This window comes from Stomoxys calcitrans, chromosome 4 (genome assembly GCF_963082655.1).
Source record: "Stomoxys calcitrans chromosome 4, idStoCalc2.1, whole genome shotgun sequence".
Taxonomy (NCBI): domain Eukaryota; kingdom Metazoa; phylum Arthropoda; class Insecta; order Diptera; family Muscidae; genus Stomoxys; species Stomoxys calcitrans.
Window position 1 is genome coordinate 169657631 of NC_081555.1, and position 27698 is coordinate 169685328.

The window sequence follows — 27698 nt, forward strand, 5'->3', positions numbered from 1 at the left end:
ACATTTTAAGTCGATCTAGCCATGCTCGACCGTCCGCTAACTTTCGAAGGAGTAAAGCTAGATAATTGAAATTTTGCACAAACACTTCTTATTAGTGTAGCTCGGTTGGGATTGTAAATGGACCAAATCGGTCAATGTTTTAATATAGGTGCCATATAAACCGATCTTGGTTCTTGACTTCTTGAGCCACTAGAGGGCGCAATTCATATCCGATATGGCTGAAATTTTGCAAGAGGTGTTCTGTTATATTTTTCAAATCGGTCCATAACCTGATATAGCTGTCATATAAACCGATCTTGACATCTTGAGCCTCTAGAGGGCGCAATTCTTTTCCGATTTAGCTGAAATTTAGCTGCATGACATGTTTTGTTACAACTTCCAACAACTGTGCCAACCATAGTTTAAATCGGTCTATAACTAGAGGGCGCAATTCTTATCTGATTTGGCTGAAATTTTGTATGACGGCTTCTCCCATGACCTTCAACATACGTGTCCAATATGGTCTGAATCAATCAATAGCTTGATACAGCTTCCATATAAACCTATCTCCCAAGTTTGTTTCTTAAGCCCCTACAAGGCACAATTCTTTTCCGAATGAACTGAAATATTACTCAATGACTTGTACAATGTGCAACATTCATTTATGCTCCGAAACGGACTATAACCAGATACAGGTCCAATAGCATAACAGTTCTTATTCAATATTCTTTGTTTGCCTAAAAAGAGATACTGCGCATAGAATTCGACAAATGCGATCCATGTTGGAGGGTATATAATTCAGCCCGGCCGAACTTAGCACGCTCTTACTTGTTTTGCATACATTTTTAGCAGCATCCATGGTGGTGAGTTTGCAAGATTCGGCCCGGCCCAACTTAGCACGCTTTTACTTGTTTTTCCCATTACACAACAAATAAAACACCACCATATATGTAATTTTTCTTCAATTTCCTCTTTATTTATCTTCAGTCTATTAAAAAAAAAAAAATCATACAAAATCAAGTTTATCATTCTAAGACGGAGAATTCTCCAAATGTATAAAATCAACTGAACCAGGAAAGAAATACAAAATCTAGCAATGAAAAATCATTAATTCAAGAAATCCTTCTTTTGTACCCTTAACCAAGTTAGCCTTCATACATTGAGAAGTCACCGCAAACTTTTTTTGGAGTGAAAGTAGGGAGTGTTTGTATTGTGTATGTGAGTGAGTGACGACTAAGTCTGTGTTTTGATATGTAAAATAGGCATTTCTTGGTATACTCTATGGGTGTCTGTGTGTGATAATCAAAATAAAACAAAAATTGCATAAAAAAAATAGTATGAGCGAAAAAAAAACACTAAATCAATCAATTGCATTTGCCAGCGTAAAGAAAAAAATGTTGTACACAAAAAAACCTAAAGATAATATTGTAATATTACTGTTACACGTATATGTATGTGTGGTTATGTTCTTAACTCGCTCTCTCTCTCTCTCTCTCCCTATATCTGTGTCGTTTCTTTCTTTGTATATGTTATGCCTTTTTTGAGATTAAACAAGTAATACAGGCATGGTCTACACTCTCAATGACTTTAGCTCTCCCCCCCCACTACTCACTGCTAAGATCCACTTCTGGTGGTTTCTTAGTGTTTTTTAGGGGGATTGAGGCTTATGTCTCTTTTCGTTGTCTCGGCTAATATTAGCTTAATTATAAAAAAAATTAAAATAATAATAATTATTATTTATATTGAGCTCTCTTCATAATTAATTAAAAATTATCCATAAGTATTTCTGTTTCTTTTGCTGTTTGTTTTTCTGTTATTACAAATTTATTTTATTGTATGCCATCATATTGGTTTGTCCTTGCTTTGTTTGTTTGCTTGTTGTTTGTTGTTTGGGTTGAGGTTTGTGTCTAGGATGGGTGGTCTTTCTTCTCTCTGTGTGGTGGGGAATATTTTAATCATATTTCTGTGTTTTTTTTTTCTTGATTATTTCAATTATCACTGTACTCTAATGCTATTTCGGTTTTACTGCCTTCCATAAGTAGTCCAATATAGTTTTTTGTTTTTAATATGTTTTTCTCCGTTCTCTAACGCTATTTGTGCATTTCGCTTTGTCTAGGATTTTTATCCTGGCGGTCCCTGGTTTGTCCGTTTTTTTTCGAATAATTCTTCTGATTTGTTTATTTTTTTTTGAGGATTTTTCTTTTGTTTTTTCAAAAATGTCATTTGTTTTATTCTCTCTTCCATGTTTAAGCTTTTTGTTTTTATGTGTTTATATTTTACTTTACAAACTATAAATAACTAACTAAATTTATACTTAAGAATTTGAGTTGCATCTCCCCGCAGTTTTGGCCCCCCAACTAATGCCTGGGCCAGGCACTCGGGTGGTATAAACCGTGGGTGAGAAAAATACATGGATGTTTTTATGTATATTGTCTGGAGTATGGTGTAGTTGGGGTTAGGGGGAAGTTGGGTAAGGGAGAAATATGTTGTAGGCATTTTTTTCATTATTTTATTTTAAGGGAAATTATGGGTATGGGTGGGGGGAGGCTATCATTCGAAGTTTAAATTATAAGTTTAAATCTTAAGCGTTTGCATTATTTTACTGTACTACCCATCTAATTGGACTTGTCCTCTTTCGATTCTTCAGATTCTTTTGATTCTTCGGATTCCTTGGATTCAGCTTCGGGTTTTTTGCTTTCATTGGACTTGTCCTCTTCGGTGGCTGAGTTGTCTTCGAGCTTCTTGGTGGCCTGGGCTTCGGGCTTCTTTTCCTCCTCGGCCTTGGCAGGGGCTGGAGCAGCTTCGGCTTTGATGGGTTCGGCGGCGGCTTCATCGATTTTCTTGGCCTCAGCTGGTTTCAATTCTTCTTTGGGCTTCTCCTCGGCAGCAATGGGTTGGGCGATCTCGTCGGCCTTCTTTTCGGCAGCGGGGGCGGCTTCTAAGGGTTTGGCTTCTGAGGCTTCAGCTTTGGGTTCTTCGGCCTTGGGGGCTTCAGCGGGCAAAGCCTTGACTTCTGGCACTACCACAGCTTCAGCAGGGGCAGCAGCAACTTGGGCTTTTTCATCAGTGGTACGTTCTTGGCGAGCGGGCAATTCTTCGGCTTTCTTTTCTTCAACAGCTGCGGAATTCTCTTCTACCTTGATGGCTGGGGTTGGTTCGGAAACCGAGAGTTCTTCTTTCTTTTGTTCGGAGACCAAACCGGATTTGCCTTCGGGAATAACTTCGGGCACAGCAGGAGCAGCAGCTTCGACTATGGGCTTGGATTCCTCAGCCACAGCGGGGGCAGCTACCACGGGCAGAGCTTTGGCTTCTTCCACAACTTCCTCACTGCGTGTTTGCTTCTCACCAGCAGCTGGCAATTCGGGTTTCTTTTCCTCTGGTTTTTCCTCTTTCTTCTCTTCCTCTTTCTTTTCTTCGATCTTTTCGGGCAAAGCTATGGGCGCTTCAGCGGCTGCTGCTGGTGCTGGTGCTGGTGCTGCTGCTGCTGGCAGGGGACTTGAGGCCTCTTCGGCAGCTGCTGGCTTCTTGTCTTCTTCAAGTGTTCTGGATTCGGGTTTGACCTCATCGACCTTTTGTACAACTTCAGGTTTTACTTCGGGCACAGCCGCAACGGATTCGGCAACAACGGGGGCGGCGACTTCTTCATCCGGCACGGGTAGAGCAAAAGCGCTCACCAAAAGGACGGATAATATGACTAATTGGAACTTCATGCTGTAACGAAAGAAAGACAGAGAAAAAGAAAATTAGAAAATTGATTTTTTTGTTTTTAACTTTTTCGAAAAAAGGAAATATTCCGGAAAAATATAAGTAAACAAATTTTTAACTAACGCTAACTTTCGAAGGAGTAAAGCTAGCCGCTTGAAATTTTGCACAAATACTTCTTATTAGTGTAGGTTTGTTGGGATTGTAAGTGGGCCAAATCAGTCCATGTTTTGATAAGTTGCCATATAAACCGATCTTGGGTCTTGACTTCTTGAGCCTCTAGAGGGCGCAATTCTTATTCGATTTGGCTGAAATTTTGCATGAAGTATTTTATTATGACTTTCAACAACTGTGCCGAATAAGGTTCAAATTGGTTCATAACCTGCTATAGCTGCCATATAAACCGATCTTGGGTCTTGACTTCTTGAGCCTCTAGAGTTCGCAATTGTTATCCGATGTGCCTGAAATTTTGTACGACGGATCCTCTCATGACAATCAACATACGTGTTTATTATGGCCTGAATCGGTCTATAGCCTGATACAGCTCCTTCTTGAGCCCCCAAATTCTTATTCGAATTGGCTGACATTTTACGCAGGTCTCCAACATATAATTGAATTGTGGTCCGTACCGGACCATATCATGATATCGCTCTAATAGCAGAGCAAATCTTTTTTTTAATCCTTTTTTGCCTATAAAGAGATGCCGGGAAAAGAACTCGACAAATGCGATCCATGGTGGAGGGTATATAAGATTCGGCCCGGCCGAACTTAGCACGCTCTTACTTGTTTATTCTAAGAAAGTCTTTATTTGAGATACATTTCTAAAGGGCTAAAGCAAATTGTTTCGCTTTATTCAAACAAAATCTGTTGGTGAAGAATAAATTTTTGAATTATGGCTACAATATTTAGTACATGCTTCCTACTGTCCCCATCTACTATTTGAATTGACAGGTTAAGTTTTAATGTTTTACCTAGTTTTAAGGGCAATATGAAACATTTAAATACGTTTAAATAAATTGATTATAATTTGTTAATAGATGTCAGCAAAATGTGTGCACATGAGGGCTTACGTAATTCCTACTGTTCTCATCTACTATGGGAAATTCCAAATTAGTTTGTAAAATGTTTGTTATTAGGTGTTTTTTTTTCATTTATAGTCCAGTATGGATGTTCTTCAATAAGATAAGTTAAGAGAAATTATTAGTACTTTGTGAGTAGATGGTGACAGTAGGAATGTGGGTGGAATATGGGTACAATATTAGTCCCCATCTACTATTTGAAATTACTAACTAAGTTTTAATGTTTTACTTAGTTTAAATGTTAATATAAAACATTTTAATACGTTTAACTAAATTGATTATAATTTGTTAATAGATGATAGCAAAATATGTGCGCATGTTTGTTTACGTGATTCCTACTGTTCTCATCTACCATGGGAAATAACAAATTTGGGGAATAACAATTTTGTAAAATTTTTGTTATTAGGTGTTTCTTTTTGCATTTATAGCCCAGTATGGATGTTCTTCAATAAGATAAGTTAAGACCAAATTTTAGTACTTTGTGAGTAGATGGTGACAGTAGGAATGTATTCGATTGTTTAGATTATTTTTTTTTTACTACTTGAATTTTTTTTTTATTTTATAAATGTTTCTATAGTTATGCCAACATATTTTTGAGTTTGTTAAGCAGTGGGAAGGTATTATAGGAATTTGCTTTAGCTTTAAAAAAATTAAAAAAAAAAAATTAAGCTGCATAAAATTATGAGTCTTTGATACCCAATCGCTCTGAAAATATTGTTTAAATATTCCTACTTAACCTCAAATATTTTAGTTTCTGTTATAATTTTTTATCGAAACTAAGAAAACCTATATTGAAAATTGAAGTATATTTTTTCCAGATTTTCTTTATATGTAGTAGATGGGTGCAGTAGGAATACCATTCTACGAGACTAAAGAAAAAATTGTTATTAATTATTTTTTTTTTTAATTTTTGATGACTTAAATATTTTCTCACATTTCAATTCCAATTCAACCTTTTAAATGATAATCTCCCAAAGAATATTTCACAACCTTTAACATTCTCTTTGTAGCCTCAAAGATTTGTTCAATGATATGGCTCGCGGTTAACATCATTAATTGCATATAATTTTTTTTTTTTTGGCTAACAATTCAATGAAAACACTTTGCTATGCACAATTGGCGACAGAGGTCAAGCATGATATCGTTAAATGTTGTAGAAGAATAAAAAATTTAAAAAAAAAATATTGAAAAAAAAAATCTGCATATAGTGGTTGAGGTTGGTTAAGGGGCAACAACAATGACTTAACAGCATTGCAATGCATTTGCGTTGCAAGCATCGTCTAATCATTGTCATGATTATGGTGACTGAGTTACGATGGCATAGCATTTAGCAAATTTTAAAAGTTTACAAAAAAAAGGCAAAAATTAAAACAGAAAATTGCGCAATGACAATAAATGCGCAGAAGTTCAGCTGTGGAAAACAAATGAATTAAAAAAAAAAAAAAAACCACAAACCCAGAGGCTTGTCCTCCATTGGCGATAAGTGATGTTGCAACATCATTACCATCATATTATTACATTACGTTATCCAGTATTACATGATGTCCAACCAACTGTCTCTCTTAATTATAATTTTCATCATATGAACATTGGGCTTGAGTCCAGCAGGGGAGGCGAGAATAGCCAGATAGTTTTTCTGCTTGCATTAGCAACATTTTCTATGGGTGATTCGTGTTAATTCGATTAAAGGTTTGTCGTCACCGTCACCCGTCACCTAATTGAAATGTTTGTAAATTGAATGAGTGGTCAGCGAGCAATCATAGTCCCCTAACTTCCCCATTCGCACTCTTTCTCTCTGCCATTTTTAGCTGTATGATATGAATGACGGAAGTTTTTTAATGATCTCTTGTCCATTATGTGTCTGGTTTGATCTTTCTAGAACACATTCCACTGATATATATCACCTCATAAAGTCGTGCAACAAGTTTAAGTTCAACGTCTCATATGATGGCAAACATCATCATGTGTTTGGGGGTGCATGTGTCGCAAGACATTTTCGAAATTGGGGTGAGAATTGTTTTGTGTCACTTGTTTTTTTTTTTTTTGTTCAAATGAAGAGAATAATTTTTAAATTGAGGAAAATTTATAAAGAAAATTAAGTTAAATGAGCAATAGAAAGGAAACAAAAAAATAAATAAATCAGATTAAATACATTGATGGTAGAAATTCTAACCACATACTACCTACTTCAATGAAATTTGTTGAGATTTGGTAGACCAAAAAGTAGGAAATTCTAGGAAAGGTGAGTTTTTTTTTGTTATAAGTGAGAATTTTTAATTTTTATACCCTCCACAATAGGAGGGGGGTATACTTATTTCGTCATTCTGTTTGTAACACCTCGAAATATGCATCTGAGACCCCATAATGTATATATGTTCTTGATCTAGCCATGTCTGTCCGTCCGTCCCTCCGTCTGTCCGTCTGTCCCTCCGTCTGTCCGTCCGTCCCTCCGTCTGTCCGTCCGTCCCTCCGTCTGTCCGTCCGTCCCTCCGTCTGTCCGTCCGTCTGTCCATCCCTCTGTCTGTCGAAAGCAAGCTAACTTTCGAAGGAGTAAAGCTAGCCGCTTGAAATTTTGCACAAATACTTTATATTAGTGTAGGTCGGTTGGGATTGTAAATGGGCCAAATCGGTCCATGTTTTGATATAGCTGCCATATAAACCGATCTTGGGTCTTGACTTCTTGAGCCTCTAGAGGGCGCAAATGTCGTCCGATTTGACTGAAATTTTGCACGAGGTGTTTTGGTATCACTTCCAATAACTGCACTAAGTATGGTTCAAATCGGTCCTTGTGTTGATATAGCTGTCATATAAACCGATCTTGGGTCTTGACTTCTTAAGCCTCTGGAGGGCGCAATTCTTATCCGATTGGAATGAAATTTTGCTCGACGTGTTTTGTTATGATATCAAACAACTGTGCTTAGTACGGCGCAAATCGGTCCATGTTTTGATATAGCTGCCATATAAACCGATCTTGGGTCTTGACTTCATGAGCCTCTAGAGGGCGCAATTCTCGTCCGATTTGTGTGAAATTTTGCATGAGGTGTTTGGGTATTACTTCCAACAACTGCACTAAGTATTGTTCAAATCGGTCTTTGTTTTGATATAGCTGCCATATAAACCGATCTTGGGTCTTGACTTCTTGAGCCTCTAGAGGGCGCAATTTTCATCCGATTTGACTGAAATTTTGCATGAGGAGTTTTGTTATGACTTCCAAAAACTGTGCTTAGTACGGCGCAAATCGGTCCATGTTTAGATATAGCTGCCATATATACCAATCTTGGGTCTTGACTTCTTGAGCCTCTAGAGGGCGCAATTCTCATCTGATTTGACTGAAATTTTGCTCGAGGTGTTTGGGTATTACTTCCAATAACCGTGCTAGGTATGGCGCAAATCGGTGCATGTTTTGATATAGCTGCCATGTAAACCGATCTAGGGTCTTGACTTCTTGAGCCTCTAGAGGGCGCAATTCTCATCCGATTTGGAAGAAATTTTGCATGAGGAGTTTTGTTATGACTTCCAAAAACTGTACTTAGTACGGCGCAAATCGGTCCATGTTTTGATGTAGCTGCCATATAAACCGATCTTGGGTCTTGACTTCATGAGCCTCTAGAGGGCGCAATTCTTATTCGATTTGGCTGAAATTTTGCACAAAGGCTTCTTTCATGACCTTCAACATACGTGTCTATTATGGTCTGTATCGATCAATAGCTTGATACAGCTCCCATATTAACCGATCTCCCGATTTTGCTTTTTCTTATTCGAATTGGCAGACATTTGGCTGCTCCATTGTGGTTCTTAAAACTTCTTAGCTCAACGCAACATCATGCAGCTTAATTTTCTTTGCTTTTCTACAGATTTCTACAGAAGCAGTATGGGACAGTAGGAATGGCAACAGTTGTTTATAGGTTTTATAACGAAGCATTACAAAGATTTTGCTATTTTTAAACATTTTCTAGTTGCCTCTTGCATTGTAGTACCGTAAAGTCTAGTTTAAATTTCATTTAAAAAAAAACCTATCGATGTTTATTGTAAGTTGGAAATTTTTTAATTAATTCATAAGTTTTAGACTTGTTGTTGCTTATTATATACTCCACTGTATTGTTGTAAAGCTTCTAAACTGAACACATCATTATTACGTTTAACTTTCTTGGAATTTCTTCAATTTTCTCTAGTAGTAGGTGGGGACAGTAGGAATCGCAACAGTTGTTAATGGAATTTAAGCGAAGCATTAAAATGTATGTGCGATATATAAAACGTTTAACTTTTTTGGAATTTCTACAATTTTCTTTAGTAGTAGGTGGGGACAGTAGGAATCGCAACAGTTGTTTATAGAATTTAAGCGAAGCATTAAAAAGTATGTGCGATTATAAAACGTGTTTCAAATGATTTTGCGTCTATATTCTGATTTGAAAATGTATTATGCACGACTATAACATCTGTTTTTATTGGGTTGCCCAAAAAGTAATTGCGGATTTTTTTTTTAAAAAAAGTAAATGCATTTTTAATAAAACTTAGAATGAACTTTAATCAAATATATTTTTTTTACACTTTTTTTCTAAAGCAAGCTAAAAGTAACAGCTGATAACTGACAGAAGAAAGAATGCAATTACAGAGTCACAATCTGTGAAAAAAATTTGTCAACGCCGACTATATGAAAAATCCGCAATTACTTTTTGGGCAACCCAATAATAATTTCGATAATTTAGAGTTAAATTTTGTGTTAAAGGGTTATCAACCTTTCCGTCATGGTAATTTTTTTAATTCCAAAACAATCTCATTGCACTAAAATAACAAAAATGCCATGTTAAAAAGAAAAAAAAAAACACTATTTTTTTCTTTGTTTTCTTTCTTGGTGAGGCCAAATCATATCAACCAACCAGTTTGTTTTTCAATCAAAATAGGAAAAAAAACAAGATTCGATGTCACATACCATGTGACTATATCAAGGAAATTGGTATACATTTTTTTTTTTATAAAAATTTGGTGTTTTTTTATTCTTTACCTAAAACAAACAAAAATTCGCATAAAAAAATCTTTCAATTTTGTCTCAATAATAGAATAAAATCATCTAAACACACCCATGTGATAACCCTGAAGCGTTCATATGACAGTTTCTATTATAATCGTCATTATTATTGTTTTTGATGTCAGAGATGATGAACAAAAAGAAAAACAAGAGACGCCTTTCTGACCAATAAAACTCTAGTCTAGTCTAGCTCATGTTTCGCTTTGTTTTCCAAACAAACAGACGAAAAAAATTGATATGGAATTGTTTTAAATTAAATTGCAAATAGAAATGTCCCATTGTGTGTTTAAGAAATTATCATAATCATATCATTATAATCAATCGTTGGTGTGGTGTGCGGTGTTTTCTCAATGTGCCCATAATCCCAGCAATCATTTTGTGATAAATGAACTAAACAAACTGCGTCAAATGTGGATGACCGCCCTAAAAAACCAGCACATAGATGGAAAGACGGACGGACGTTCTAGCAATAATAGCTTATAATTTACATATAAATTGGGTTAATAGGTTTTGCTGTGGGTTTCAAAGCTTAGCCATGGCTATTTCAAATTGCAGCACTCAGGGATGGACCTTTTTTTTGTGAACCACATACCGCCACATTTGGTATTCTTGCCGCTTAAACTTGGCTGATTTACATTTTTGTTTTTATGTGTTATATGAGTAGGTTTTCATTATTACCGACCGCTTTGTTTGTGAGGAGGAATTTTCAATTAGAGCCTCATTAGTTTAAATGTCAATAAAATGATTTACGTTGCCATAACTTTCTTTTAGGGCTTATCGTTGGATGTGAGTTTTGAGAAAAACCTGATTTTATTCAATATGATTGAAATGAAGCTGTGGTCTTAGATTGTGTTTTTAAAAAAGAAAGTCTAAATTATAAACTGTAGATTAAAAAGAGAAATTTTCCATAAGATTTTCGATATTTTGGTGCAGAAGGTGGGTGTTGATTGATATTAACTAACTGAATCGAGCCCGCTCCGCTGCACCTTCTTTTACTTTTTAAATGCAAATTTTGCCCATTAACATTCCACTAAGGAACCGGGGCAAACTTCTCACTTCTCACATGAGTGCAGTCCGATTCAAGATTAAGCTCAATGATAAGGGGCCTCCTTTTTATAGCCGAGTCCGAACGGCGTGCCGCAGTGCGTCACCTCTTGGGAGAGAAGTTTGACATGGCATAGTACCTCACTAAGGTAGCCAGCATTAGGAGGGGAAAATCACCGCTGAAAAATTTTTCTGATGGTCTCGCCAGGATTCGAACCCAGGCTTTCAGCGTCATAGGCGGACATGCCAACCTCTGAACTACGGTGGCTTTCTCTTTTGCATTGTATTGAACAAAATTTTCCTTGGAATATTTATTTTCGACAATTAAATACCATTCTTATTGAAAAAGTCAGCAAATATGTCCGGTTTGGGGTATGGGCTCTAAAAACTATGAATATCGAGCTCCACAATCTTGTGGACCCAAATTGTCTTGGTAAGCAAATACGTCCCACTTGGGGGTTGTTATGGTGGTGGGATGTCCCCTAGACAGTTGGTCCCGAATGTTGATGTCAGATTCATGCTCTACTACCATATACCCTTCATTTGAGCTCCATTTTTCCATAGTCGGCAAACATGACCGGTTTGGAAGGTGTTTTGGGGGATGATTTGGCTTTGTAAATATATATCAGATTCGTGTTCTGCTCTAAAATACCTCCTATTTGAGCCTCATATTGCAATGGTCAGCAAATATGTCCTACTTGGTTGGTGTTGTGGGAGTAGGGTGGCCTTTTTTTTCCCGAACATTGATATCAAATTCGTGCTTTACTTCCAAAGACCTTTAATTTGAGCCCCATATTGCTATGGTCGTGAATTTGTCCCCTTTGGGGGATGTTTTAGGGGGGAGGTGGCCCCCCAAACACTTGGCCCCACATCTGGATATCAGATTCGTATTCTACACTCAAATACCTTTTATTTAAGCCCCATATTGCCATGGCCAGTAAATAAGTCCTGTTTGGGGGTTGTTTTGGGGAAGGAGTGGACCCCCAGAAACTTGATCCCACATTTGGATATCAGATTCGTATTTTACTCGCAAATACCTTTCATTTGAATCCCATATTGCCATGGTCGGTAAATATGTCCGATTTAGGGGTGTTTCGGGGGTAGGGGTGGTCCCCCTAACACTTGGTCCGACAATTGGATATCAGATACGTTTTCTAATCTTAAATACCTTTCATTTGAGTCCCATATTGTCGTGATTGGTCTAAATATATGTTTGGTAGGTTTTAGGATGGGGCAGCCCCCCTAGGTACCCCATCCGAAATTTGAATACCAAATTTTTATACCCTCCACCATAAGATGGGGGGTATACTAATTTCGTCATTCTGTTTGTAACTACTCGAAATATTCGTCTGAGACCCCATAAAGTATATATATTTTTGATCGTCGTGACATTTAATGTCGATCTAGCCATGTCCGTCCGTCTGTCCGTCCGTCTGTCTGTCGAAAGCACGCTAACTTCCGAAGGAGTAAAGCTAGCCGCTTGAAATTTTGCACAAATACTTCTTATTAGTGTAGGTCGGTTGGTATTGTAAATGGGCCATATCGGTCCATGTTTTGATATAGCTGTCATATAAACCGATCTTGGGTCTTGACTTCTTGAGCCTCTAGAGTGCGCAATTCTTATCCGATTGGAATGAAATTTTGCACGTAGTATTTTCTTATGATATTCAACAACTGTGCCAAGTATGGTTCAAATCGGTCTATAATCTGATATAGCTGCCATATAAACCGATCTTGGGTCGTGACTTCTTGAGCCTTTAGAGTGCGTAATTCTTATCCGATTTGAATGAATTTTGGCTCGACGTGTTTTCTTATGATATCCAACAACTGTGCCAAGTATGGTTCAAATCGGTCCATAACCTGATATAGCTGCCATATAAACCGATCTGGGATCTTGAATTCTTGAGCCTTTAGAGGTCGCAATTATTATCCGATTCGCCTGAAATTTTGTACGACGGATTCTCTCATGACCATCAACATACGTGTTTATTATGGTCTGAATCGGTCTATAGCCCGATACAGCTCCCATATAAATCGATTTCTCTATTTTACTTCTTGAGCCCCCAAAGGGCGCAATTCTTATTCGAATTGGCTGACATTTTACACAGGCATCCAACATATAATTTAATTGTGGTCCAAACCGGACCATGTCTTGATATCGCCTTAATAGCAGAGGAAATCTTTTCTTATATCCTTTTTTCCCAAAGAAGAGATGCCCGGAAAAGAACTCGACAAATGCGATCCATGGTGGAGGGTATATAAGATTCGGCCCGGCCGAACTTAGCACGCTTTTACTTGTTATTTTTAGGGTACTTTATGAGAGCACACAAAATTTCGCTTCAATCGCACGACACATCTCCGAGATGTGGCGTTTCTGAAAATAAGTGTAAGGGGGAGGGTCCGCTCCCCCTTCAGATATCACCACGGGTTCATTATGCACCATCAGTGAAAATGTCAAGAAAAATGGTTCAGTCGTTTCTGAGTCTATAAGGAACACACAAACAGTGTAATCTCTTTGAATTTAGCAAAAAAAATTGACTGTTGTTTGGATTTAAAAACTTCTGCCCGTAGAGGTGTCGCTCAGCGGCACGCCGTTTGTACTCGGCAGGTACATCAGACAAATTTTCAGCGATGGTTATCCCCTCCTAATCATTGATTTGTGAGAAGTTTTCCCCGGTTTCTTAATGGAATATTCATGGGCAAATTTTCATTTGCATATTTTATTTCGCCTGTGTATTTTTTACTAAACGAGAATTTTTGATCAGTAGAAGGGGACAGTAGGAATAACGTTTCTTTCTTATTTGATCTAAAATTAATTTTTTATGATCCACACATGTTGGGCAATACAAACTTTTTAGGTTTAGCGAAAAAACGTTTACTCTTTGCTTTTATTTGGCGAAATGTATGTGATAGTAGTAAGGGACTGTAGGAATGACTTTTATTATGCTCTCTTTGGCAATATGTTCTTTAGATAATGCTTCATAAAACGTTTCATCTGTTTGCTGTTGATTTAGCGAGCATTTTTGATAAGTAGTAGGGGACAGTAGGAATTCCGTTCGTCCGTCGAAAGCACGCTAATATATATATAGCTGCCATATAAACCGATCTTGGGTTTTGACTTCTTGAGCCTCTAGAGGGCGCAATTCTTGTCTGATTTGTCTAAAATTTTGCACGTGGTGTTTTAGTATCATGTTCAACAACAGTGTCAAGTATGGTTCAAATCTGTTCATAACCTGATATAGCTGCCATATAAACCGATCTGGGATTTTGACTTCTTGAGCCTCTAGAGGACGCATTTCTTATCCGATTTGGTTGAAATTTTGCACGAGGTGTTTTGTTATGACTTTCAACAACTGTGCTAAGTAAGGTTCAAATCGGCCTATAACCTGATATAGCTGCCATATAAACCGATCTTGGGTTTTAACGTCTTGTGCCGCTAGAGGGCGCAATTCATATCCGATTTGGCTGACATTTTGCACGTAGAGTTTTGTTTCTTACTTTCAACAACTGTGCTTAGTATGGCACAAATCAATTTAATGTTTTTAAATCATGAACATTTTATTTCACCTGTTTGTTGGTAATTTAGCGAAAAATTTTTGTTAGTAGTTGGGAACAGTAGGAATGTCTTTTTTTCTTTTTTTTTGATCTAAAATGATTTTTTGCCATGACTACTTTTTGGCCAATACAATCCTATTATAATTTTTCCCATTTCTTTGTTGGGCGATATTTTTATTTAGTGATATTAAACCAATGGTAGTAGGGGACTGTAGGAATGCCGTCTATCATTCTCTCTGTGGCTTTTAAATCATAAAAATTTTATGGTTCCCGTTTTTTTTGAACTTTAGAAAAAAATTTTGTGTTAATAGTTGGGAACAGTAGGAATGCGGGTTTTTTTTTGGATCTAAAATGAATATTTGCCATGAATACTTTTTGGCCTATAACTTAGGCCTTATTATAACTGTGGAAATAATTTTAACAATTTTTTTGTTGAGCGATATTTGTGTTTTAGTAGTAGGGAAGGGTTTTTTTTTTGGTGAAATCCGTGTAATGGTAGTAGGGGACAGTAGGAATGCCGTCTTTCATTCTCTCTATGGCTCTTAAATCAGGAAAATTTTATGGCACCCATTTTTTTTATCTTTAATAATAGTTGGGAACAGTAGGAATGTCGTTTTTTCTTTTTTGATCTAAAATAAATTTTTGCGATGAATACTATTTGGCCAACACAATCTTATTATAACTAGGGAGATAATTTTACCAATTTTTTTGTTGAGCCATGTTTCAATGCTTTTCGAGCAATTTAATCATTTAAAATCATGAACTTTTTATTTCACGAGAATCTTTGGTAAGTAGTAGAGGACAATAGGAATGACGTTTCCAACAAATTTTAGCTCATACAAGTTTTATTTCGCCAAAAGTCTTAACGAGATTTATATTTCAAAAATTCTTGGTATCTAATGCATTTTGTAAAGAAAAAAAAATGCATTTGTCCCTTATTTGAGTGTTTTTTGTTGGTAGTAGTATGGGACTGTAGGAATTTCGTTCAAGTAGGACTTGTGTTATGTTGTTAATTTAAATGTATTAACATAACAGGAAATTTGATTTATTCCTTTATTGAGGATAATTTGAGTATGCATCCACAAAAAAAATCATCCTTCTAAGCATTTTATCCCATTAATAACTACTTTGCGATTTATTCAAGTTCCTTTGTAAAGGCCAAGTTGAATATGGCCACTATGCAATATTGTGGCTCTTAACATTGTGGCTGGCAACCAATGTAAATGTGCTTTATCTCTAATCTCAAGCTCTTGAGCATTTCTATGAAAGTCATCAGTGAGCAAACAAGAAGAAATCCTTTCGAAGCAGAAAAAAAAAAAAACTACAAAAAGTTCAACAATTTCAAGTACTTCCTACAGAGATAGATGATGTTATGATGTGTATGACAAAAGACGCAAGAGAGGAACAAATGTGCATGAGGCTTTGAAACGTTCTGATATCCTCGAGAAACAGGTTTATTCAATGTTTTTTTCTGGCCCCTCAAATCATGTATAAAAGAAATTGCATTTTTTTTTTCTTGGTTTTGGTAAAAGTCATTGTCCGTTAAGCATGGCCATAGAAGGCCTAATGTTGCATCCTCAAGTGGTAGAAACCAGCTTGCTATTGATTATTTAATTTTGTCTTTGAGTTGTACGTTGAGTCTCTGCTGTTGCAGTCAGTGTGTCGTCTGCTGTCGCTCTCTCTCGATGCATAAAGACGCTCAAGGAGGTCTAAGGTGCTTTTAGAAGACATAAATCCTTGGTGGTGGTTGGCTAAATGTTCCACACTTGTGTCTTGACTGTCTGTCTGTCTGTCTGTTGCTTGGCCTGGCACACGATGCAACCACATAGGCTTAAAGCTGGAATCAAAGAACTGGTTCGAATGGCTTGCAAGAGCTTGAAGTGTAGCAAAAACAAAAAAGGTCTTAAGATGACAATAAAATTGTTATATAACGGTTTATTGGTTATCATGGTGGTTATTGCATTTTTCTCCCCTCACGGACTTTGTTGTTTTTGTTTTTCAGAAAGATTTTAAACTTGTCTGCAGACTGGAAAAATCTTAACGGCATATAGAAACATCGCTAGAAGACAGACTGTAAAAGTTAAATTTGTGAAATTTTGAGGTAAAAGGAAGAAAAATAACATTTGAATGTACTTTTATAGCAGAAATGCTTATGTAGGGAATTTCCTGCTTTCAATCAAGGGGATATGAAATTTTTTCTTAGATAAAATTTTTTGCTGTGTCAAAATTTGAATTTGAAAATTCGCATACCTTCGCTTAAATTTCATTTTTGTAGTTTTTTTTAAGCTTTTGGTTAGTAGTAGAAGGGGACAGTAGGAATGCAGTTATTTGGCCCATATTTTATTTTAGTTTAATTTCTATTAAAGAAGGTGAACATTGGTTTAAGCTTTATACCAAGAACTTAAATTTTTCGCTGTGATAAAATTTTAATTGGAACATTCGCACACTTTCGCTGAAATTGCATTTTTGTAGTTTTTTTAAAGCTTTTGGTTAGTAGTAGTAGGAGACAGTAGGAATGCAGTTATTGGCCCATATTTTATTTTAGTTTTACTTCTATCACAGAAGGTGAACATTGGTTTAAGCTTTATTCCAAGAAATTATTCAGTATGGGTTCGAGTTGTTAGTCAGTTCGGGTTATTAATGCGGGGGTCGGAAATTCGAATCCCACCAAAGGATTTGGTTAAAATGTTCTAAGGCAGTGAAATTCAACTTTCCCTATTACCTTTACGTATTGAGGAAGTTCATTACAAATTTTGAATATTTCCAAAGAAAACACAATTTTTTTTATGTAGTAGGTGATTTTTTTTAATGATTTTTGTTAGTAGTAGTAGGGGACAGTAGGAATGCAATTATTGGCCCACATTTTATTTTAGTTTAACTTCTATTAAAGATGGTGAAAATTGGTTTAAGCTTTATTCCAAGAAATTATTCAGTATGGGTTCGAGTTGTTAGTCAGTTTGGGTTATCAATGCGGGGGTCGGAAATTCGAATCCCACCAAAGGCTTTGGATAAAATGTTCTAAGGCAGTAAAATTTCAGACTTTCACCTTTACGTATTGAGGAATTTCTTTAGAAATTTTGAGAATTTACAAAAAAAAAACACAGAACTTTGTCCCTTTTTTTTGGATTTTTTTTTTATGTAGTAGGTGGGTTTTTTAATGCTTTTTGTTAGTAGTAGTAGGGGACAGTAGGAATTTCAACATATGGTAAGGCTTATGAAATGATTATATTAGGAGGCCACAGTGACGTCGAACGCCCGCTTTCAAATCCCGGCGTGAACACCAGAAACATTTGTGCTACATTTGCTTCAGTTGCTACATTTGTGAGTTCAATCCCATGACAACCGGTTGTATGTACCAGATTGACCCAATGAATTCCTTCATCGGCAAGGGTTGCCGCCTCAGTGTACCAGATACTACTACAACAACAACAACAATATTTGTGAGGCATCCGGCCACGTTAAAACTTCTGTACCAATTGGTCTCGCTATGAGCCATAAAAAAGGAGGACACTTATCATTGAGCTTAAACATTAATCGCACTACACTTATGATGTATGAGAGAAGTATCCCCTGTTCCTAAATGGAATGTTCATGGGAAATTTAGTAGAAGTAGTATGAAATGATTATTTATTGCTCAAAACTTCAATCGATCTGTCATTGATATGAGATAAGTATGCCCTTTGTTCCTTAATGAATGTTCCTTGGCAAAATGCTTTTTGCCTTTTTGGATTTTTGTTTATATAAAAGGTGGCGAATGTAGCAATTCCAGCGTTTGTATTCGATTTATAAAATGATAAATGAAGTAAATGAAATGGAGGTTTCATTTTATTGATCCAAACTTCAGTCATTGATAAAAGAGAAGTATTTCCATTGTTCCTTGGCAAAAAGCCGACTGCAATTGTATAGCGGCTAAAGTGCCTATATAAACCACTAAGAGAATTTAACAAAAAAAAAAAATGGTTTTCCTTATTTTTGGCACTATTTTCCAAGTAGTAGGTTGGGACTGTAGGAACTTCAACATTTGTATTCGGTTGATAAAATGATTAATGAGTTAATTGAAAAGCATTTCCCTTTTCAATAAACTAAAATTCAATCGACAAGCACTCAGTAACTATTGCATTGTTCCTTAATGGAATATTCGGGGGAAAAATGACGGCTGTAAATGCACTTCGACTTTAATACTCAAAATTCCATTCAATGTGAAACTTTAGAAATTTTAAAGATTTAAAATTTTTTTTCTGTATTTTTTTTTTGCATTTTAATTCATTAGGTGGGGATGTGAAGATTTTAGGAGTTTAAAGAATTAAAAAAAAAAATCTGTATTTTTTTTGTTTTTTTTTTTTTTTTTTTTTTAATGCAGTGAGTGGGGATATGAAGACTGAAAAAAATATATTAATTGTTTTCCTTATTTTTGGCATTTTTTTCAAAGTAGTAGGTGGGGACTGTAGGAATTTCAATTTCGGTTGATAAAATGATTAATGAATGGAAATAATGGAAAAGCATGTCCTTTTTCATGTAACTAAAATTCAATCGACAGGCATTGTTCCTTAATGGAATATTGGGGGGAAAAATTACGGCTGTAAATGCACTTTGACTTTAATTTAATACTCAAAATTAAAAAAAAACTTTTTTTTTTGTTTTTTTTTTTTTAATGCAGTGAATGGGGATGTAAAGACTTTAGGAATTTAAAGAATTAAAAAAAAAATTCTGTATTTTTTTTGGTTTTTTTTAATGCAGTGAGTGGGGATGTGAAGACTTTAGGAATTTAAAGAATTAAAAAATGGCGGCTGTAAATCACTTCGACTTTAATACTCAAAATTCCAATAAATGTGAAGACTTTAGAAATTTTAAAGGTTTAACATTTTTTTTCTGTATTTTTGTTTTGTTTTTTTATTCAGTAGGTGGGGATGTGAAGACTTTAGGAATTTCAAGATTTTTTTTTTTTAATGCAGTATTTGGGGATTGTACGAATTTCAACATTATTATATGGTATATAAAATTAATATTTATTTAATTGAAAAGGAAATCCTTCTTCAGTTTGTTTGCCGTTTGTCATTTCTCTTGCGAGATAAGCGTAAAGTTAAAAAAAAAATTTATGCAAAAAAATTTGTTTATGGAAAAATTAAAGCCAAAGAACATACACCACACCAATCATGATTTGACGGGTTCCGACCCCTTCGTAAAGGGGGTCATCATTTGAAAAATTTAGGTTAAAGGGATCTCATTGTGCTATAATTCCCATTGAATGTACAAAAAATATGAACTTTTTTCTGTTTTGGCCATTTTTTCATTGTAGTAGATGGGGACTGTAGGAACTCCAACATTAGTATTTGGTTTATAAACTGATTAATACATTCAATGACAATGAAGGTCTTATTCATTGAGCTAAAATAACAATCGGATAACACCCATAATATGACACAAGTTCCTGTGTTGTTCCTTATTGCGTTTTTTTGTGGGCAAAATGCCGGCTTAAATGAAATACGCAGAATTTCATATAATACGAGCCAACTTTGCTATAGAAATATGAATTTTTGTTTTCCATTGGCTCACGTTTTTAGAATTTAAAACACTTTTGCTATCTTTTTGCAAAAACCTGACCAACATTTTTAAACAACTTAAAATAAATAAGATTGTTATTTTTTTAAAGAAAAAAAAAGAAAACAAAAAAAATTTACAGAAAAAATTTAAAAAAATATAAACGTAATACAATATTCGCCAGCTAGTGTTTATAAACAATTGATTATTGTTAATTGATAAATTTCCCATTCTATGCGAATAGCGGTGGCGATGGCGCAGAGAGAAAAGAAAAAGTTTAAATGACAGCACTGAACAACAAACGTCAGTCGCATGTCTACAGAATATTTAATTAATACCGATGTTGGATTTTAGTTAAGTGCGGTTGATTGGTTTAGAGTTGAACATTTATTCCTTTTAATTTCATACTAAACGTTTTGCATGTTCCCAACAGTTAGATAGTTGTGTCAGCTTGCATTAATAATTACATAAATTTCATTATAATTTATGGTATACCCTTAAACCAGTTTAAACAACGCCAATCCATATTAAAATGACACCTCAAGATTGCCTCGCATATGTATATGGGGTTTGAAATTGCTGAAATATGGCAATTAATTCCCAAGTTTTGCCATTTGATTTATGTTAGTGTTGATGTGTAGTAGGGGGGATTATGTAGCCGTTGCATGGTCCAATTGATTATGTATGTTATGCAAATTATTTTGATCACATAAAAACCAAATAAATTGGTTATAAATTAGGGATTTGTATTAAATCGCTATTCATATGAAATTGCCAATAGAGTTAAAACGCGCGAAATGGAGAAATTACAAAAGAAACAAGTCAAAAGGCGTTAAGTTCGGCCAGGCCGAACTTTCGATACCCACCACCTTGGGTATATATGTAAACCACCTTTTGTTAAAATTCTGTGAAAATGCATATCCCATGCCCCATAGCAGCTATATCGAAATATGTGCCGATTGGGACCAAATACTTATAAGTACAAGTCATTGTTCAATTAAGTATAACAAAATATTGATCTTTTTAGTTGCTATTGTATATCTAAACATAAACCGATCTGAACCATATACGACACGGATTTCGAAAAGCCTAACATAAGTCACTGTGTCAAATTTCAGTGAAATCGGACAATAAATGCGCCTTTTTTTGGAGCCAAGACTTTAAATCGAGATATCGGTCTATATGGGAGCTATATCCAAATCTGGACCAATTTGGAATAAATTGAAGAACAATGTCGAAGGGCCTAACACAACGCACTATGCCAAATTTCAGCAAAATCGGATAATAAATGTGGTTTTTATGGGCCTAAGACCCTAAATCGGCGGATCGGTCTATATGACAGCTATATCGAAATCTGCACCGATCTAGGCCATATTGAAGAATAATCTCGAGGGGCCTAACACAACTCACTGTCCCAAATTTTTGCCAAATCGGATAATAATTGTGGCTTTTATGGGCCTAAGACCCTAAGTCGGCGGATCGGTCTATATGGCAGCTATATCCAAATATAGACCGATCTGGGCCAAATTGAAGAAAGATATCGAAGGGCCTAACACAACTCGCTGTTCCAAATTTCACCAAAATCATATAACAAATGTGACTTTTATGGGCCAAAAACCTTAAATCGAGAGATCGGTCTATATGGCAGCTATATCGAAATCTGCACTGATCTGGGCCAAAGTGACGAAGGATGTCGAAGGAGCTAACACAACTCACTGTCCCAAATTTTGGGCAAATCAGACAATAAATGCGCCTTTTATGGGCCTAAGACCATAAATCGGCGGATCGGTCTATAGGCAGCTATATCGAAATCTGCACCGATCTAGGCCATATTTAAGGAGGATGTCGAAGGGTCTAACACAACTCACTGTTCCAAATTTCAACAAAATCGGATAATAAATGCCCCTTTTATGGCCCCAAAACCTTAAATCGAGAGATCGGTCTATATGGCAGCTATATCTAAATATTGACCGATCTGGGCCAAATTGAAGAACAATGTCGAAGGGCCTAACACAACGCACTATGCCAAATTTCAGCAAAATCGGATAGTAAATGTGGCTTTTATGGGCCTAAGACCCTAAATCGGCGGATCGGTCTATGTGGCAGCTATATTGAAATCTGCACCGATCTAGGCCATATTGAAGAATAATCTCGAGGGGCCTAACACAACTCACTGTCCCAAATTTCAGCAAAATCGGATAATAAATGTGGCTTTTATTGGCCTAAGACCCTAAATCGGCGGATCGGTCTATATGGCAGCTAAATCGAAATATGCACCGATCTGGTCCAAAGTGACGAAGGATGTTGAAGGGCCTAACACCACTTACTGCCCCAAATTTCAGCAAAATCGGATAATAAATGTGGATTTTATGAGCTTAAGACCCTAAATCGGCGGATCGGTCTACATTTCAGGTATGTCGAAATCTGCACGGATCTAGGCCATATTGAAGAAGAATCTCGAAGGGCCTAACACAACTCGCTGTTTCAAATTTCACCAAAATCGTATAACAAATGTGGCTTTTATGGGCCTAAGACCCTAATTCGGCGGATCGGTTTATATGGGGGCTATATCAAGATGTAGTCCTATATAGCCCATCTTCGAACTTAACCTGCTTATGAACAAAAAAAAAAAAGAATCTGTGGAAAGTTTGAGCTCAATATCTCTATTTTTAAAGATTGTAGCGTGATTTCAACAGACAGACGGACGAACATGGCTAGATCGTCTTAGATTTGTACGCTGATCAAGAATATATATACTTTATAGGGTCGGAAATGGATATTTCGATGTATAGCTAACGGAATGACTAAATAAATATACCCCATTTACCCAATAAATACACAAGCGTTGGGTATTTACCCGGTAGAAACCCATCTCTAGGTATTCATCGTCATCACAAGAAACTCAGCTGGGGGGTACCGGCCGAGTCCACAGTTTGCGTATACGGAGAGCAGCTGTAACTGCAGTTTCGGACAATCGAGTGATATCGAGTGGAGAGTCCCAATGAGAGCCTGTTGCTTAAATATGACCATAACGTTCCCGCGGCGATCGGTTCTCTGTACAGGAACAGGCTTGCTTACACGCACAAATAGTTGTTGTTGTAGTAGTGTGTTATGCACTGAGGCAGCAGACCTTGTCGATGAAGGAATCCACCGGGTCATTCCGATACCTACAACCGGCGGGGTCATGAGTTCGATACCCACCATAGGCTTTGGTTTTTGCCTTCTATGGAATAACAATGGACAACATTTATCTGGGTGAATCTGATTTCTTACTGCCACCATAACCTAACGCAACCCATACACAACAGTTCGGTGTGCCGCAGAGTGATATCACTTTGCAGAGAATAAGGTTGAAAAATGTTGTTATTATGGGTTTTCGGTAATCAGATGAAATTCCCTTTTGGCCATAAAAAGATACAATTAACCTTTTGGATATTTAAAAAAATCAAGGTAATTGGACAATTTTCAAAAGTAAATCTTTTTCTGGAGGCCACCGTAGCGCAGAAGTTAGCATGTGCGCCTATGACGCTGAACGCATGGGTTCGAATCCGGGCGAGACCGTCATAAAAAGTTTTCAGCGGTGTTTTTCCCCTCCTAATGCTGGCAATATTTTTGAGGTACTATGCCACTTCTCTCCAAAGAGCTATCGCACTGCGGCACGCCGTTCGGACTCGGCTATAAAAAGGAGGCCCCTTATAATTGAGCGTAAACTTGAATCGGACTGTACTCAATGATATGTGAGAAGTTTGCCCCTGTTCCGCAGTGGAATGTTCATGGGCAAATGTTGTTGTTGCAATATTGGCTTGTGTGATTCCTTAAATTGATGCAAAAAACATGGTTAGCCTAACGGGATTGCATCAGGGCGGAAAATATCCAATATAAAAAAAAGAAAGAAGGTAAATTGAAGCTTTTTAAAAATAGTTGTAGTTATTAATGAAATAATAAATTTATCTGTTTGCTCTCTTTCATTTTGATCTTTAAAATCTTTTCGTGATTTTTCGAACATCTTCCAGCTTGAGATCATATTCAATGCTTTCTATTTACAAAATAGCATAGCAAAGAACTTATAAAAGTTGAGCAAGTGTGTGTGTTGTTATTCAAAAAACTTTGACTGGTTAGTGTATCATGATTTCTGTTAAGCCACAGCAAGTGACATTCAGAGAATGTTCAAGTGCACAACAAAAAGAGTTTGGCAATGTTGAAGTGTTTGTTGTTTGCAATAGTAAGGCTGTCTCTTGCTGCGCTAAGGAAAGTTGAAGGACTTATTGAGCCGTGTAAGAAAACAAAAGCGTGCTTTACACCGTACTCAATAGTCTTTGGGTATGTAGGGCATCTTTATGAATTTGACAAAGGTGCTGATAAAGTTACATGGCGTAGCCGCCCCAGTAGCCGAGGTGGTAGTGTGCTTGGATTACCAGTGCAGGGGTCGTGGGTTCGATTCCCGCCAGAAGCCTTGGTCTGTCGCTACTGTGGTATCACAATGGACTTAAAATTGTCTAAGTGAGTCTGTAAAGGACTGCCACTCTTACCCAACCTAACCTACATGGCGTAACAGAAATCATGATACACTAGCCAGTCAAAGTGTTTTGAATAAAAACACACACTTGCTGAACTTTTATAAGTTCTTTGCTATACAATTCTTTGAATAGAAGACATTGAATATGATCTCGAGTTGGAAGAAAAATCACGAAAAAAAAAATAATTCATTTTTACAAAATTTTTTTAAATTATTATTATTTTTTCTTTATTGCTATTAATAACTTTTTTTTTTGAATAATTTTATTTTATTTTTTTTTAATTTTGTTTTGGTTAATCAATATTTTTAATTTGAAATTTTTTATTTAACTTGTTTTTAGTTTACAAATTTTTTCTGTTTTTAATTTTTTTAGTTTAAAAATTTTTTTTTTGTTTTAATTTTTTTTTAGGTTTGAATTTTTTTTTTTTTTAATTTTAATTTTTTTTATATGAAAAACAAGTTTTATTTCTTATTAATTTTTTTATATTTTAATTTTTTTTTATATATTAAAATTTTTTATATTTTTATTTTTTTTATATTAATTAATAAATTTTAATTAATTAATAAATTTTAATTTAATAGTTTTTTTTAATTTAATGTCTATTTAAATTATTTTTTTTTTTAAGTTTTAAATTTTAATTAAAAAATTTTTTATTATTTTTTTTTTCTGCTAAATCAAATTTTTTTCTCAAGTTTCCTCTGTGTTTTTTTTTGGCCTGTATAAAGCGCCTGTTATGTTAAGATTAGTAAAACGTGATGTTGTTTCGCCTACTTTTTTTGCTTAGTTTAATCTCTTATTTTTGGGTTGCGCATGCGATCTTAATAACTGGATTGACGTGTGACGTGTAACACAAACAAACTGAAGCAGAAGTTTTACAAGATCAATGTCAAGTTTAAATGGTTGATGTGTGGGAAAATAAACCAGTATACGATTTGAGTAAGAAGAATGGAAAAAAGCCTCTATAAAATCGCAAAAATATTTAATTAATTAAAAAATAATATTAAATAAAAAATAAAAAAAAAAATTTCTAAAAAATTTAATAAAAAACAAGTAATAAGGCATGAAGTTCGGCCGTAAACCCCATTTCGTCACAATCCGGTGAAAATTTGATAACTTAAGCACCCAAATTCGGCACGGACATTGAGTGGTCTTATAAATATAAGTCACTGTTGAATTTTGTAGAACAAAAAATTGGTCTTTTTGGCAGATAATATGCAATTATAAACCGATCGGAACCATATTTAGGTCGGATGTTGGGAGGCTTAAAATAACCCACTGTTTTAAATTTCAGCGAAATCGGGTAATAAATAAACCTTTAATGGCCTTCAGACCCTTTATCGGGAGATCGGTCTATATGACAGCTATATCTAAATATAGTCCGATCTGAACCATATTTAGGTCGGATGTTGGGAGGCTTAAAACTGACCACTATTCCAAATTTCAGCAAAATCGGATGAAAAAATAAAGCTTTTATGGCCTTCAGACCCTTTATCGGCAGATCGGTCTATATGGCAGCTACATCTAAATATAGCCCGATCTGAACCATATTTGGAACAGATGTCGGGAGGCCTAAAATTACTCACTGTTTCACATTTCAACAAAATCGGATGAAAAATATAGCATTTGTGGGCATTAGACCCTTTATCGTCAGATCGGTCTATATAGCAGCAATATCCAAATATAGTCCGATTTGGCCCGTTCAAGAACTTAACCAGCCTGCATCAAAAAGACGTATCTGTACCAAATTTCAGCTCAATATCTCAATTTTGAAAGGCTGTAGAGTGATTACAACAGACGGACGGACAGACACACTTACATCGTTAAATCTTCGTCTTCGAATTTTACGACGATCCGAAATATATATACTTTGTAGTGTCGGAAATGGATATTTCGATGTGTTGCAAACGGAATGACAAAATTAATATACCCTCTATCCTACGGTGGTGGGTATAAAAAAAGTAGTGGAAAAAAGTATTTTTTTTTATTTTAAAAATATTGCAAATTGCAAATTTTGCCCATGAACATTCCACTAAGGAACAGGGGCAATCTTCTTACATATCAATAAGTGCAGTTCGGTTCAAGTTTTAAGCTCAATGATAAGGGGGCCTCCTTTTTATAGCCGAGTCCGAACGGCGTGCCGCAGTGCGACACCTCTTTGGAGAGAAGTTTACATGGCAAAGTATTTCACAAATGCTGCCAGCATTAGGAGGGGAAAACCACCGCTGAACATTTTTTCTGATATTAAGTTGCCAATATTTTTCCATGTCATTGTTCGAAAATTTGCTACATTTAAATTTTTTATAATAAATTTATTGTATTTTATTTTATTTATTTTTTATACATAATTTAATAAATTTTATTATTAATAACTTTTATATTTTTTAAAAAAATAAATTATATTTTTTTTTTTTATTATATTATATTATTTTTTTTTTATTTGATTTTATTTTTTTTTATTTGTTTATTTTATTTGATTTTATTTCATTTTATTTTATTTTATTTTATTTTATTTTATTTTTTTAATTCCTTTAATTTTTTTTTTGTTATATATTAATTTATAAATTTTTAATTCATTATATTTTAAACAACAAAAAAAAATATTTAATATAAAAATTAAAAAATATGGTATTAAAAAATATGATATTAAACAACAAGGCCATTTTAAAAAGATGAAAAAAAAATGATCTTAAAGAAAAAAAAAACTTCAAATATTTGAATCTCAAAAAAATGTTTTGATATTAAAGAATATAACTTTTAAAATTTATGTTTATTGTGTTTGAAATCTAAAAAAAGACTTTATAGAGTTCCAATTTTCAATTTATTAAAAAAAAATATTTTATTCTCTTCTAATGTTTGATAAAATTTTGCTCACTTTGTCAAACTAAATTCTTAACACTGTCCATCAATCTACCTAACCACTTTTCGGAATATTCCTTTTTTTTACTATCACTATAACAAAAGAACTTCTTTTCTCAATCTTCATTATACTCTTAAAAGCAAAAAATTCCAAACTTACCTTAAAAATTGCACTTCACTTGTTGGACTTCAGCAAAATTTCTTTTTACAAAAAAATAAATTGATGATCAAAAAATCTTTGTTTTTTTCTACAAAAAAAAAAAAATAACAAAGATTTGAGAACAACAACAAAAAATATCACAATTTAATTTCAAAAGTTTTTTATTATTCGTTCTCTTCTTTACACTGGAGAATGTTCCTTCTTGTATTAAACACTGTATTGTCAAATGTCTTTGCTTTTTT

General features: G+C 35.1%; 2 protein-coding genes across 2 annotated transcripts in view; one reads left to right on the plus strand and one right to left on the minus strand.

Annotated features, from left to right (window-relative positions):
- Positions 1-27698, plus strand: part of LOC106081184 (serine/threonine-protein kinase S6KL) — a 205821-nt gene that overhangs the window by 85973 nt on the left and 92150 nt on the right. The window lies entirely within an intron of this gene.
- Positions 2523-27684, minus strand: LOC106081186 (protein bangles and beads). Its single transcript, XM_059366972.1, has 2 exons — positions 27457-27684; positions 2523-3690 (listed from the first exon to the last, which is right to left on the minus strand). Exon 2 carries the CDS (start codon positions 3687-3689, stop codon positions 2595-2597), a length of 1095 nt encoding a protein of 364 aa, XP_059222955.1. The 5' UTR covers position 3690; positions 27457-27684; the 3' UTR covers positions 2523-2594.